At 38.9% G+C, this 13,793-nt stretch overlaps 2 protein-coding genes across 3 annotated transcripts in view; one reads left to right on the forward strand and one right to left on the reverse strand.

Moving 5' to 3' along the window:
- The first annotated feature begins 553 nt into the window (after positions 1-553).
- Positions 554-6,899, forward strand: LOC311066124 (uncharacterized protein). Its single transcript, XM_084087132.1, has 5 exons — positions 554-1,379; positions 1,458-1,563; positions 2,548-2,689; positions 3,547-3,754; positions 6,128-6,899. Exons 1-4 carry the CDS (start codon positions 1,113-1,115, stop codon positions 3,581-3,583), a joined length of 552 nt encoding a protein of 183 aa, XP_083943258.1. The 5' UTR covers positions 554-1,112; the 3' UTR covers positions 3,584-3,754; positions 6,128-6,899.
- Positions 6,900-8,828: 1,929 nt separating this feature from the next.
- Positions 8,829-13,793, reverse strand: part of LOC311066085 (BICD cargo adaptor 2) — a 37,263-nt gene continuing 32,298 nt past the window's right edge. Inside the window, exons 10-11 of one of the 2 annotated variants that reach the window (XM_084087068.1) lie at positions 13,360-13,573; positions 8,829-11,386 (exon numbers count right to left, since the gene is read on the reverse strand). In XM_084087068.1, the coding sequence (XP_083943194.1) occupies positions 11,384-11,386; positions 13,360-13,573 (217 nt within the window). In that variant the 3' untranslated portion in view covers positions 8,829-11,383. Of the gene's footprint in view, positions 13,574-13,793 lie in introns of both variants that reach the window. The other variant, XM_084087067.1, reaches the window with a different exon arrangement.

Raw genomic sequence — 13,793 nt, forward strand, 5'->3', positions numbered from 1 at the left:
GTATTGTATTGCAGTGAGATTTTACTAGAAAATCTGTCTTCCATCTTGCCCTCTCATAAGCTTATGGGTCGCTTTTATTTAAAGACTAATTTTGAGAGCTGACATGTTTGTGATGTATTGATGTGAGTACAAGCTTTTCCGTTACCAGATAAAAAAATGTTATAATCTTTTCAGAGTTTATGAGTCACTCCTCAAATATAATGTCTGATTATTTCCCATATCAAGTTCGAGTTTACTGAAAAGCTCATTAGTCCAGTGCTTCTCAACCCTGTTCCCGCAGATAAAACACACATTTTGGATGTCTTGCTTATCTGACCCATTAATAAGAAGTCTTTTGAGTGTGTACTAATGTGCTGAAGAGTTGAATCGGACATGTTTGAAAAGGTGTAGTGTTGGTGTGCCTTCAGTAACCGGGTTGAAAAATGCTAATTTAGGTTTTAATCATTTATTGTTTAATAGTAAAACATGAAACGGGGCAATGCATTTCAGGCAAACAGAGACAACAGAAGAGCATCTGCTTCATCATTCTACACAATATGAAAAATAAATACATAAACTTATAAAGTTGGTGTGATAGTTATTGTGCCGTATAGATGTGCACGAATAAATAATTTGTGCTTAATACTGCAATATTCCATAAAGTTTAACAAAACCATTCACACCAAGGTCGATAACTAAGATAAAGATATAGTTCTAAAAATCGTTCTCAATATTAAAGACTAGCAGAGTTCACAGCATCGCTATAACGATAACGGCACGGAGAAGCGATATCACTTTCAGAACGATTTTATCCAGTTGATGAACGATAAAAACATTGACAGCCAATCAGAATCCATCTTGCTGTAACGAGCGCGAGCATTTAAAGCGGCAGACAAGCACGCGCTTATAATAAACACGATATGCTATTATCTTTATAGTTATCGTTATTGGTGTGAAGGAGTGAAGTTTCACACATAGCTCAGTTTTTATTATTTTTTTCCCCTCTTATTTCGGCGCTACACACTCCTATCCAGTTAGTGGCGATAAAGCACTCAAGCTGGTTTACCAACCGCCATTAAACCTCAGAAGAAGAAGTTGTTGTTGTTGTTGTACAAGTGAAGTTGCGGGTGATAATGGCTAAGAGGTGCGTTTTCGGCTGCGTTCCCAACAAAACCCTGTTCAGCATCCCGAGGCCTCGCTGGCTGCGGGTCCGCTGGCTCGAGTTCCTGCATTTTGAGGAGGAAGGATTGACGGTGAATTCGCGTTTGTGTTCGAGGCATTTCACCAACGAGTGTTTCCAGAATTTAACACAGTACGAAATGGGCTTCGCGAAAGTGCTTTACCTGAAGAACACCGCGGTTCCGTCAGTCTACACGGTCGGTGCAGAACACAGCGCGAAGGTACGTGTATCCAGACTCATCATCATCATAATAATAACTCATATATCATCTAGTTCTGATCGAGAGTGTGTCCGACAGCCGCTGACGCGAGATGTGGGCTGCCAGTGTCGCGATCAAACCCCGAGGAGAAGCGCTTCGGTTCAGGCGTCGCTCTCCACACCGAAGCCGAAGCGACGCAGCAAAGGTGTGTGTGTGTGTGTGTGTGTGTGTGGCAAGCCGTTTTCACTTTTAATCAGTCGCACTCGCAGGATATGAATTTGTGATAGTTTTCACTTGCTAAATGCTATATCTTGATGTCAACAATGACATAATCGCTCGCAGAAATACGAATCGTTTATATCAAGAATTAAATTTCAACTGGTAGAAACTATTCTAGTTTAATGTCACCATAGGCTGCCATTCAGATTCAGTTGTTGATATCAATAATTGATTTCTTGCTAGGTTAAAATTCCAATTTCACATCTAACAAATACAGTTCTTACTAGTAACAATCATAATAGTTGATATCAGTAATTGCGTGTTTATTATGGCAAATGTCTGTTCTTGCCATCAACAGTTGAATTGCTGCTAGTAAAATTTTTCATTTTTGAAATTAATAATTCGATTGTCACTTGTGGCACTTTTTGATGTCATAAATGTGATTGTTACTAGTAAGAGCCATTTTAGATGTCTGAAATTACTCTCCTAATTATTGATATCAAAAATAACACATGTAACATGTTGAAATGCATATCAAGAATTAATATTTCAACTAGTGAAAATGTATTTCTTGATATCAGGATCTTATATGCTTACTAGTAACCATGCAATTACTGATATAAAAAAATATGATTTTTACTGGTATTGTATTTCTGATATATGACATGAAATTCTTGATATCTTGATATTAAATTTTAATGGCAGCCTATGGTGACATTTAACTAATGAAAATACAATTGCGGATCTCAATAATTCTTGATATCAACAATGTGTATTTCTGCGAGTGATGACGTTATTGTTGATATCAAGAATTAACATTTTTACTAGTGAGAACTTAATTGTTGACATCACAAATTCCTATCCTGCGAATGATAAGAAGTCAAAGGGCTTGCCACAGGTAGTGTCTAGTTCAGGTTTATCAGTGTATTAAACTGCATGATTGATGTAGCGGTGTGTTGTGGTGTGATAGCGGTTCAGGTGAAGCCCGTCAGCGGATCATCGACTGGGACGGACAGAAGAGACGCTGAATTAAACAACGACTCGATGCCGACGACAGTCAAAGAAGAGACCGACTTCACGTACGAGCCTGAAGCCACACAAGACCATAACAAGTGAGTAATTCACGATCCTAGTCAGTAACGGTGCTATTTTAGCATCATTAAGATACTATTATGTATTTTTTTTAATTAGTTTTTATTTTTGGTCCCACTTATTGTCTTTGTGTACTGACATTTAAAGGGTTAGTTCACCCAAAAATGAAATTTTGTAAGTAAAAAATTAAGTAATTAAAAAAAAGACCTTTGTTCATCTTTGAAACAGAAATGAAGATATTTTTGATGAAATGTGAGAGATTTCTGTTCCTCCATTGATAGGCTACGCAACTACCGCTGTCAAGCCCCAGAACGGCGGTAAAGACATCATTACAGTAGTCATGTGACTCAGCGCTTTAACCTCGGTTTATGAAGCGACACGAATGCTTGGTTTACGCAAAGAAAAAAACAAACAATGTTTTGGTTTAATATTTTTGTAAATAAAGTAAATGTGTTTTTGTGCCATCAAAGCACTCGTGTTTTATTCAGATAGACTTTATTTAAAGGTGTCGTTATTACACTGTAATTATACATGCAAGTACTGAGTAATATTAATTAACATCATGTACTTAATATAGGGTTAGGGTTTGGTTGAGGGTTAGTTGCATGTAATTATGCATAATTTACTATATTTACTGTTATTACTACGGTAAGTACATGTAACGTGTAACAAGGACACTGTAAAATAAAGTGTTATCAGTATTTGTTTTTGATTCATATTGGTTTGTTTAAAAGTAGACATTTCAAGCTCTCTATATGCCTATTTCTCACATCTATGAGGCGAACAGCCTAAACGCAGAGTTTCGGTTCACTGTGACGCTCCAGTTGCCGTTCTTGGCAGTAATTATGTGTATCATTTGTTGTTGTTGTTTGCGTAGGACATTGAGTCGGCCACACAGCGCTGAATATGAGTGACAGGAGTCCGTCTGGAGCTCTCGTGAAGAGCCGATTATGGAGAGTTTCTGTCGAGAGACGGTTCACGGCGTTCCCAATCCTGAGGAAGATTCCCACATCTCAACCGGAGAGCTGGAGCCGATGTGGAGGAAACCACGACACTTTCATTTCAGAAGCGAGATGAACCGTAGTGTGAGTGAGCGAGAGCAGATTTCTGAAGCACAAACAGGGGAATATTCACTTTTCAGGAAAAAAATATCTCGATTTTAATTGAATCTTATTTTGAAGAATCGTTTCTTAAACCTCCAGAATTGATCTTTCAGTCTGTGCTGTTTTCAGTCGATGAATGAATCCTGAGCTCCTCTCGTCCAGTAATCAGTCATCAGTTGTGTGTGTGTGTGTGTGTGTGTGTGTGTGTGTGTGTGTGTGTGTGTGACAGATGAACCGATCATCTGTCTCTCTATTACTAGTTACAACAGCAAATAAACCTCAGTGTTGAAAGATACAGATTAACTTCCTGAACTCAATCATGTCTCATGTAATCCATTAATCCGCGTTTCAGCCGTCAGTAACACAGCTGGAGAACAATAACTATAATATCACATTTACCTCAGAAAACACATTCAGTGTCCGTTCTACAGTCAGCCAGAAAAAGGAGCGTTTTGCTAAATATATGCACTATATTATATTCATTGTATTTTTACTGAACCTGTTCTTCAATATTTAGTGTGTTTGAAAAAATCCATGTTTTTATTACAGCACCACTTAAATGCTTATAAAATAAATATATATATTTTTTAAATGAGTAGAAACATGATTTGTGGTTCTAGTTCACCGCATTACATTAGCCTCTGGGTTAGCTGGGGTATATTTACAGTAATCTGAATGTTGATTAATATGCACTGTCCCTTTCTAAATTAATACAAATAAACAGGCAAATTTCCTCAAGAAGAAATCTAATATCAGCAGACCATAACAACCAGACGCACTGAATATTAGTATGTGAATAGCAGCTCATAGATGATGAACCTCGAACAGCGCTGGTGATGAGAGTGTGTGTGTTACACCAGTGTGTGCTATAATCTGAGTGTGTGTTACACCAGTGTGTGCTGTAATCTGAGTGTGTGTTACACCAGTGTGTGCTGTAATCTGAGTGTGTGTGTTACACCAGTGTGTGCTGTAATCTGAGTGTGTTACACCAGTGTGTGCTGTAATCTGAGAGTGTGTGTGTTACACCAGTGTGTGCTGTAATCTGAGTGTGTGTGTGTTACACCAGTGTGTGCTGTAATCTGAGTGTGTGTTACACCAGTGTGTGCTGTAATCTGAGTGTGTGTTACACCAGTGTGTGCTGTAATCTGAGTGTGTGTTACACCAGTGTGTGCTGTAATCTGAGAGTGTGTGTGTTACACCAGTGTGTGCTGTAATCTGAGAGTGTGTGTGTTACACCAGTGTGTGCTGTAATCTGAGAGTGTGTTACACCAGTGTGTGCTGTAATCTGAGAGTGTGTGTGTTACACCAGTGTGTGCTGTAATCTGAGAGTGTGTGTGTTACACCAGTGTGTGCTGTAATCTGAGTGTGTGTTACACCAGTGTGTGCTGTAATCTGAGTGTGTGTGCTGTAATCTGAGAGTGTTACACCAGTGTGTGCTGTAATCTGAGTGTGTGTGTTACACCAGTGTGTGCTGTAATCTGAGTGTGTTACACCAGTGTGTGCTGTAATCTGAGTGTGTGTTACACCAGTGTGTGCTGTAATCTGAGTGTGTGTGTGTGTGTGTGTGTTACACCAGTGTGTGCTGTAATCTGAGAGTGTGTTACACCAGTGTGTGCTGTAATCTGAGTGTGTGTGCTGTAATCTGAGAGTGTTACACCAGTGTGTGCTGTAATCTGAGAGTGTGTGTGTTACACCAGTGTGTGCTGTAATCTGAGTGTGTGTTACACCAGTGTGTGCTGTAATCTGAGTGTGTGTGCTGTAATCTGAGAGTGTTACACCAGTGTGTGCTGTAATCTGAGTGTGTGTGTTACACCAGTGTGTGCTGTAATCTGAGTGTGTGTTACACCAGTGTGTGCTGTAATCTGAGTGTGTGTGTGTGTGTGTGTTACACCAGTGTGTGCTGTAATCTGAGAGTGTGTTACACCAGTGTGTGCTGTAATCTGAGTGTGTGTGTGTTACACCAGTGTGTGCTGTAATCTGAGTGTTACACCAGTGTGTGCTGTAATCTGAGTGTGTGTGTGTGAGTGTGTGTGTGTTACACCAGTGTGTGCTGTAATCTGAGTGTTACACCAGTGTGTGCTGTAATCTGAGTGTGTGTGTGAGTGTGTTACACCAGTGTGTGCTGTAATCTGAGTGTTACACCAGTGTGTGCTGTAATCTGAGTGTGTGTGTGAGTGTGTTACACCAGTGTGTGCTGTAATCTGAGTGTTACACCAGTGTGTGCTGTAATCTGAGTGTGTGTGTGTGTGTGTTACACCAGTGTGTGCTGTAATCTGAGTGTGTGTGTGTGTGTGTGTGTTACACCAGTGTGTGCTGTAATCTGACTGCTTTCTTTCCATCTCTCGCTTCTATCAGGATATAAAGACCCGATGTTCTCGAGCCCAAGCTTCATCTCTCCTGAAGACGCTGATTACAGACCGGACCCGGAGGAGTGTGTGTGTGTGTGTTCAGGTCTCTCCAGCCCTACGTCATGAGCACATCCAGATCTCCCTGTAAATTAAATGGCTAAAGTATTAAAAATGCAGTGTATTCTGGGAGTTGTTTAGGGGATGGAAAAATCATCGGCTCAGCATAAAACCATTACACCTATGGGAAGTCTTCATGATGATTGATGGGTGTTCCAGTGTGTGTGTGTGTGTGTGTACATGAGAAAAGGAGTGCTTTACAGGAATGTAATTTGTTTTCATAAAAGTGGTAATAAAAAATCCCAATAGCACAAAGCAAAAATGTTTTCCTTTATTGTAAACTCATGCTCACAGCGGGTCTTCTACTGGGAACTCAGTGCTGATCTGTGCCCAGTTATGCGCATGTTTCTCATATTTGATGAAGTTTGCATCATTGACTCTCTTTCCTCTGTTTATTACTGTGAAGCTGCTTTGAAATTGTGTTGTAATACTTCCAGTAACAGCATAACTACAGCAAAACTGACACTGATGCAGTATTGCATTTACAGTGAGAAGTTGAAAATGACTATAGCACTGTATCGTAATGCAAATGAAGAACACACTCCTCCATCACCTGATCCATGCATTTAACATGTGACCCTATTAATAGATGAATAACAATCACATTACTCACATGACAATACATTATTAAAAAAAGTAGAAAACAATTTCCTTACCTCATTTACATAATTTCATATGCTTTTTTCTTTCTTTTTTTTTTTTTGATATTTAATGATGCATAAGGTCAATGACAAGGACATTACAGATATTATTGATAAGAGGTATCACTGGGAATCATCCATCAAGAGGAAGGAAGAGGCATGAATATGGCTTTATGACAGATCTGTTATCAAGCTCTCCATGCTGCAGATCTTCCTCTCAGTGCCGGACCATAATGATCCATAATTAATAAACTCGTTCAGACCTGCTTCTGTACTGACAGCACTGGCCACATGAGATACCAAGTCATCATTTTGAGCTAAAAGTTGAAATTATGACTTTTTGTCAGTGATAACTGAGAATTAAGACTAAACTTACTAGAGAATAGTAATTCAGTAGTTAATTTTTTTTTTTAAGTCCCCTGTGGTGAAAATCCAGTTTATGTGTCTATGTGGTGTTTTTAATATGCTTTAAGACAAACCATGTGTAAATTCATAAGTCGACTCCATTGCTGAGTATTTTCTCCTTAAAACTGCAGTGAACCAAAGACAGTCTCAAAAACACGCTTTTGAAACGTGTGATCGTCAACCAGTGGATCTCTGAGCTGAGTGAGTGGAGGCGGGGCTCATTTGCATATTCATAAAACCACGCATACTTAATGAGGCAAGGGTATCGAGTTACAGTCAAGATATTTTAAGGCATTAATACATTTTCAAGAAAAAAAACTTTTAAATATGTCATTTTGGTGATCAAAGAATTTCAAGGCAAAGGATAAAATTATTGACTACAGGGGGACTTTAACAAAATCATTTCAGTGCATCATTAAAATTCATGAAATCAATTAAAAAGTCTTATATTAATACAAATATACAAAAAAATACATTTTAAATATATTTTGTTTAAAAAAGTCATTAGGTGCGTCCCGGTTCGCGTACTTGCACTATTCACACTGAGAATCCCAAACAGAAATAGTGCACTTTAAATACCCGGATGATGCACTTAATTAACCAAAAAAACGAAGTATGTAATAATGGACACTTCATGCACTCGACTGTCAGAAGGGGAGGGGCTTCAGACTCTGACAGCCAATGACAGAATAACCTGATAAAGTTCATACATGCTTGAGTACTTACAGCACAAGTGCATAGTGTGTCATCTGGGACTCAAGTATTCTCACTCCAGTTTGAGTACATCCTTCATTTTAGTGCTTCACTATGAATGAGCTCGTCCAAAAGAGACCAGAAAGTCCAACATTTAATTTAATATTCAACAATATTATTACTCTGCCTGCATTGACGCCATTATATGAGAACTGGACTGAGCTGGACGATGACATCACCGTTTTCTCTACATACATGAACTAAATTAATTTTTAACAAAATAAATAAACCATCACTAAACTTACTTAAGCTGGACTGTGATGATATTTTCTTCTACAAACATTATTTTCCTGTTATCTCAGTAAAGCTGCTTTGAAACAATCAGTATTGTGAAGAGCGGTATATAAATAAAGCTGACTTGACCCTTGACCTTGTCTGTGATGCACCAAAGTCAACCGTTACATCCACAAGGGTTTGTTGTTGAGGTTGTCACATAAACCACCCTTTGAGCTTTTATGTTGTATGCTTTTGTTTCTTTTCTCTCTTCCTCTCTCTCTTCTCTTTCGTCTCACTCTCAAGATTTATAAATCCTCGTTTGTGATTGGAAGACAGGATTGTGAAAAGAACGGCCGTGCCTCGAGATCCCGATGCCGACTGTACTGGAGAAATGAGCTCTGACGAGGACACTGATGATGGGGAAACACGTGCTCGAATTTAACCCTTTAAAGCTCCAAAAGCGATAGAAATATGCTTAATTTGATTATTTTGTTATTGTTATTAAATTATCAGGAGACTTTTATACTCTACCAACCAGCCTGTGACAAACACACAACAAACACACAACAAACAAACTCTTGAGTGACTTTTTATTTGCATTTACTGACTTTCCCAGCATGACTGCCTCTACACAGACTACAGAAAACAACACTTTAACTCGGTTTAGTTCAATTAAAAACTAATTATTTGAGTCTTTTTTCCAAGTCTTTGGAGTTGTGCGTGTGTTTTCAGGTCTGTGTACAAGCCTCGTAGCCGAGAGAAACATGCATCTGACATCGTAATGCACATTATAAAGTTCAGTGCTGACCACATATCAAATGAATGTTATTGTATATAAAGTTATCAAACTTATAGATCAATACTGGAACACAATAATAAGAGTTTCCAATAATAAGCTTCCACAGCTAATATCACAATGCCATCACTTCCAGCAAACAGAAAACCTTATTAACCACGTAACTTTAATGTCCTCGTAATTGCACTTAATTTAGTTTTTCTGCGCTGACTGTGTTTATTAATTTTACGCCTCAACAAACAAAACGTGACTTTAATGGCACCGTTTGCTTGTTGATGCAGCGTGTTTTCTGTTTCCTGAAATTGTAATGCTCATATAACCATGTCAAAAATGTTTAATAAAAAAAACAAAGAAACAAAAAGATAATAATAAACAATCGGACAGAAAGAGACACGAGCTTTCTCACCATTGTTAACAATACTATCAATAATCACATGACCTCCTACCTCACCGTACACAGCTAGAATAACACCAGTCTCCGACAGCAAAACGACTCGTTCTGTTCATGTCGAGGCAAAAGAACGATAACTCTGGCTTCCCACCATCGGACGAAAAATAACGTTTTCTAAAACCCCTGAATTTGCGATTAAGATCACTGACCTGACGAATTCAGCACAATCCGTTTCATTTCTCTAATGATTCATATCTCCACACACCCTTAGAAAACAGAATGAATGTCTTCTTATTGCTGCTGAGTTTAAAACAAGCCATTCGCTGTTCTTCCTGAAGGAGTGAGAACAATAAAACACAAACTAAACGCTAAGCTAGGATTCTCTCTGGAAAAACAACAACAAAGAAAAGGCACTAATGGTCAGAATGAGGATCATGAACGGAAAACGAACCAAACTGAGGGTTAGGTAGAGATCTCAGGGATTCTGATCGGACGCTGTGCCGACGCTTGGCACAATAGAGTTAAGAGAGAATTACAGCATTCCAATTTGGAATTAATTTAAAGCTCTTGTGCAGAATGCAGGAGGTCAGTGATCCGTGTAAAGGTGCTTGAAATGAATAAAAGAAGAATCAGTAACACTTAACAATAAGGTACGTTAACGTCATCAACAATGTTTTACACACTTAGTTCATCCAGGTTTAGGGATGCTCTGATATGAACATTTTGGCCGATACCGATAACCGATAATTCTTTATATTTCAAAGCCGATAACCAATATATCGGCCGATAAATCTAAACCCAAATTTTTTATATAATTTTTGAGAGTCTGATTACTAAAACAAAAGCCTCACCATTAAATCCATGTCTTAAACACAATTATAATGATGTTCTCATGATAATTTTATGTAGCCGATATGACAGACTTGTATCACTTTACTGTATTTTTACCTTTTTTGAAGTGATTCCAATCATATTTCAAGCAATTCATAATCATCATGTTGAACTGCATCTGAAGAGTCTCAGATGAAGGAAATAATACATCGGTTTTAATATATCAGACAAATTTTCTTATCGGGCCGATAACGATAACATTAAAAATGAACCGATATCAGCCGATACCGATATATCGCGCATCCCTATCCAGGGTAATATTTGGATATACTGTTGTTCACATGTTTGTTCATAATACAAGAACCTAATGTTAACTTAAAAATGTATTCATACATGAAGAAATGAACCTAGATTAATAAATGCTGTATTTTTCATTCTTATTTGAACCTTTTTGTGAGGCGTTACACAAAAAAGTCCATTCAGTTTATCACCAATTTGCTGGTTTTACTTCCGATCAGATTAAGCCACAACGTAATGCTTTTATTCGTTCACTTTGAACCATTCCTATAAAGAGAAAATAATAATAGGCAATAATAATAATAAACAGATAAAACCCCAGCATCGGACCGCCTGTGGTTGTGTTTAAAACATGGCAGTAAAACGAATGCGAGAAGCGAAACATTTCAGTAAATCACAGGAATAATCCGACAGACTCATTTCATAAAGACTGGGAGAGTTATAAAGAGATCCAACACTAGTGTAAAATAAGTGAACCGACGCGTGAACCAGAACACCTCAAACTATATCATAAAAAGCAATATAAGCTTATATTAAAAGAGCAGAGGTTACAAAATCTCAAAACTGATGAATGTTTTGAGGAAAAGAACATCAGCTCATTTTCTTTTCTTTTGACTCCAATCAAAAGCATTAAAGTTTTCAGGACTTTGTGAGCTCTGGCTTTTCTGAATGTACTCGTTTGCATGAGCTTACAATGTGAAACTACTCTTAAAAAAGATTACAAATAAAAGACATCCAGTGTTTCTCTCGCAAGTCCAAGAAACGTTACTCTGGATTTGTAGGCAGTGGAGGAGTGTGTCGTTCCCAGGCTCAACGTTACTGCAAATTAAACACAAAGAAATAATAGCAGTTAGCATGACGGCTAAACGTACACAGCGTCTGCTTCTGCTCAACGGGAACCCGGTGTTAGTCACCCCAAACTGAAGTTAGTGTGGAAGATCAGCAGAAAGCCAGAGTTTCTCACAGCACTGAAAACCCAAGCCCAGCATGCAGTTTGTGCTAATGCTTGAAAAGAGTCAAAATAGAAATAAAATAAAAAAAACAACTCCTCTTGGCGAGCCGAAGACCAACTCTCAAATCACTTAAATGGTGATTTTGGTAACGCTTTACTTCAAGCCTTTACATATAATGCATTATAAAAGTATTTTTTTTTAGCAAAAGTCCCTTTATTTTATGCCTAATAATGCATTGTCTTTACATACAGTTATAATACTTATTTAAAGTATAATGCATTAAAACATGACAAACAACCAATTTCAGAATCTGCAAATATTATAATGCATTTTAACTTTGGTTACAATTATTTATGAAAAGGTGTAATGCATTATTATAACCTTTATAATAATTTGCAATATACATGAAGGCTTTAAGTGAAGTGTTACTGTGATTTTTAATTGTTATTTAATTGTTTGCATCATTGATCATTATTGTCCTGTGTATCACGCGCTGTAGAAATAAATGTGACGGTGATACAAACTGATTCAATGACTCGTTTAAACAATGTAATAATGAACGACTTTTTTGTAAGACATGCCAGACGAATGAGACGTTTGTGTTTTTCTGTGGCAGTTCAAATAAATAAGAAGTAAAGAAATGAATAATAATCTAGCGAGGCACGTTGAGAACGTACGAGTTTTGTGTTTTATTTAACACTGCTGTCAATCTGAAGATCCTAAAATGTGTGCTGGCCCTTTAAATACAGCGATTCACAATGTAGATTAAGAACTTTCGTTTCAGTTTTTACTGTCGACCGCTTCACCCCTCGCACATCGCAAACACACACGAGTGAATGCCTTCTATATGGAGATGAGTTTCATTTCATTCGTAACCTACTGACAGATTCCCAATGCAAAGGTAGAGTACAAGTAGGAGAATATGATCAAAAGCATGAACCCTATTCGCCACTGATTTAGGATAATGTCTTTCTTAAGCCAGAAAACTAGCCTGAAATATTTAGTTTGCCGTGTCAGAAGACAGAAACGACAGATAAGGCCTCGCTAATGTTCATCTGCAATGTAGAAACACAAACAGCCTTGCATTGTGACATCACTATGAGCATGTGACAAGCCCTTCACCGCGTAAAGCCGCGCGTCAAGTAAACGTAATCAAGTCTACGACATGTTAAAGCTTTCAGAAACAGATCTGCAGCCACTGACATCTACGAAAAAGCAAGCCAGAAGCCCATTGGCTGATTTATGTGTATGTACGCTTGTCGTTCCCGCCTGCCTCACGAGTGACATCGCTGAAAACGCGCTCACTCTCCAACCCGTCGTGTTGATGCTATTTTAAATTCTCGCAAAAAAATGGCACAATTCAATGGGTTTTCCTGCATGTCAACGAGACAGGAGGAGGTTTGCATATCGTTTGCTCGGGCTTGTAAACACGAGTTACCTGATTGGACGGGCTGCTGATTTCAGAGGCAGGAGAGAGATGGACAGAAGAAAAAGGGCAAATAGCTATTGACTTGTGACGTCATCACAATTCAACATGGCTAGCTCTCCCTAGCACGTCTAATCTAGAAACGCGCTGTGCAATTCGGTTTGAAACACACTTAGACTAAACGTTACATCATTCTGCCCCTAAGCTAGCTCTACAACATGCACCTGGCTATGAGAACGCTAGCAGCGCTAAACACACGGACACATCGTATGGGTTAGCGGAGAGCAAGCAAGAGCACGCGAGTTGAGCTTTATACATGAGCCGCGGCCTCAGTCGCAGTAGATCTTGTACTTCTCGCTGCAGAACACGAGTGGCGCTCCAAGATCGGCGCGAGCCCCGGCGGGGAGACTTACGTCGGACGGGGTGGATTTAGCGCGCGAGTAGCCGGTTTTAGCGCGTCCGCGGCGGACCTGCTCGTGGTCGACCTCCAGGTCCTCCAGGCGCTGTGTTAGCGCTAGCTTCTGCTGGATAGCCATACGCAGGAGAGAGTTCAGCGTCTTCTTCTCGTCCTCCGCCGCCGCTAGCTGTCTCTGCATCTCATCCAGCTGAGTCACGTACTCGTCACAGCTGACAGACAAACAAAGAAGAAACAACATCAAATCACGGGTCTTAAAATACTACTAACATTTGATTTAAAGAGGACCTGTGATGCTTTCCTCCATCTGTGTTTAGTGTGTGATGTTGCTGTGTGAGCATGAAAAGCTCCAGTTCTTCTCTATATCAGTGTCAGTGTTTCTGAACTCCTGAAACGCCTCCACTGTAGTCTTGAGTTTCTTCCGGGAACACG

The sequence above is a fragment of the Abramis brama genome (assembly GCF_963993115.1).
Source record: "Abramis brama genome assembly, chromosome: 16".
Classification (NCBI taxonomy): Eukaryota; Metazoa; Chordata; class Actinopteri; order Cypriniformes; family Leuciscidae; genus Abramis; species Abramis brama.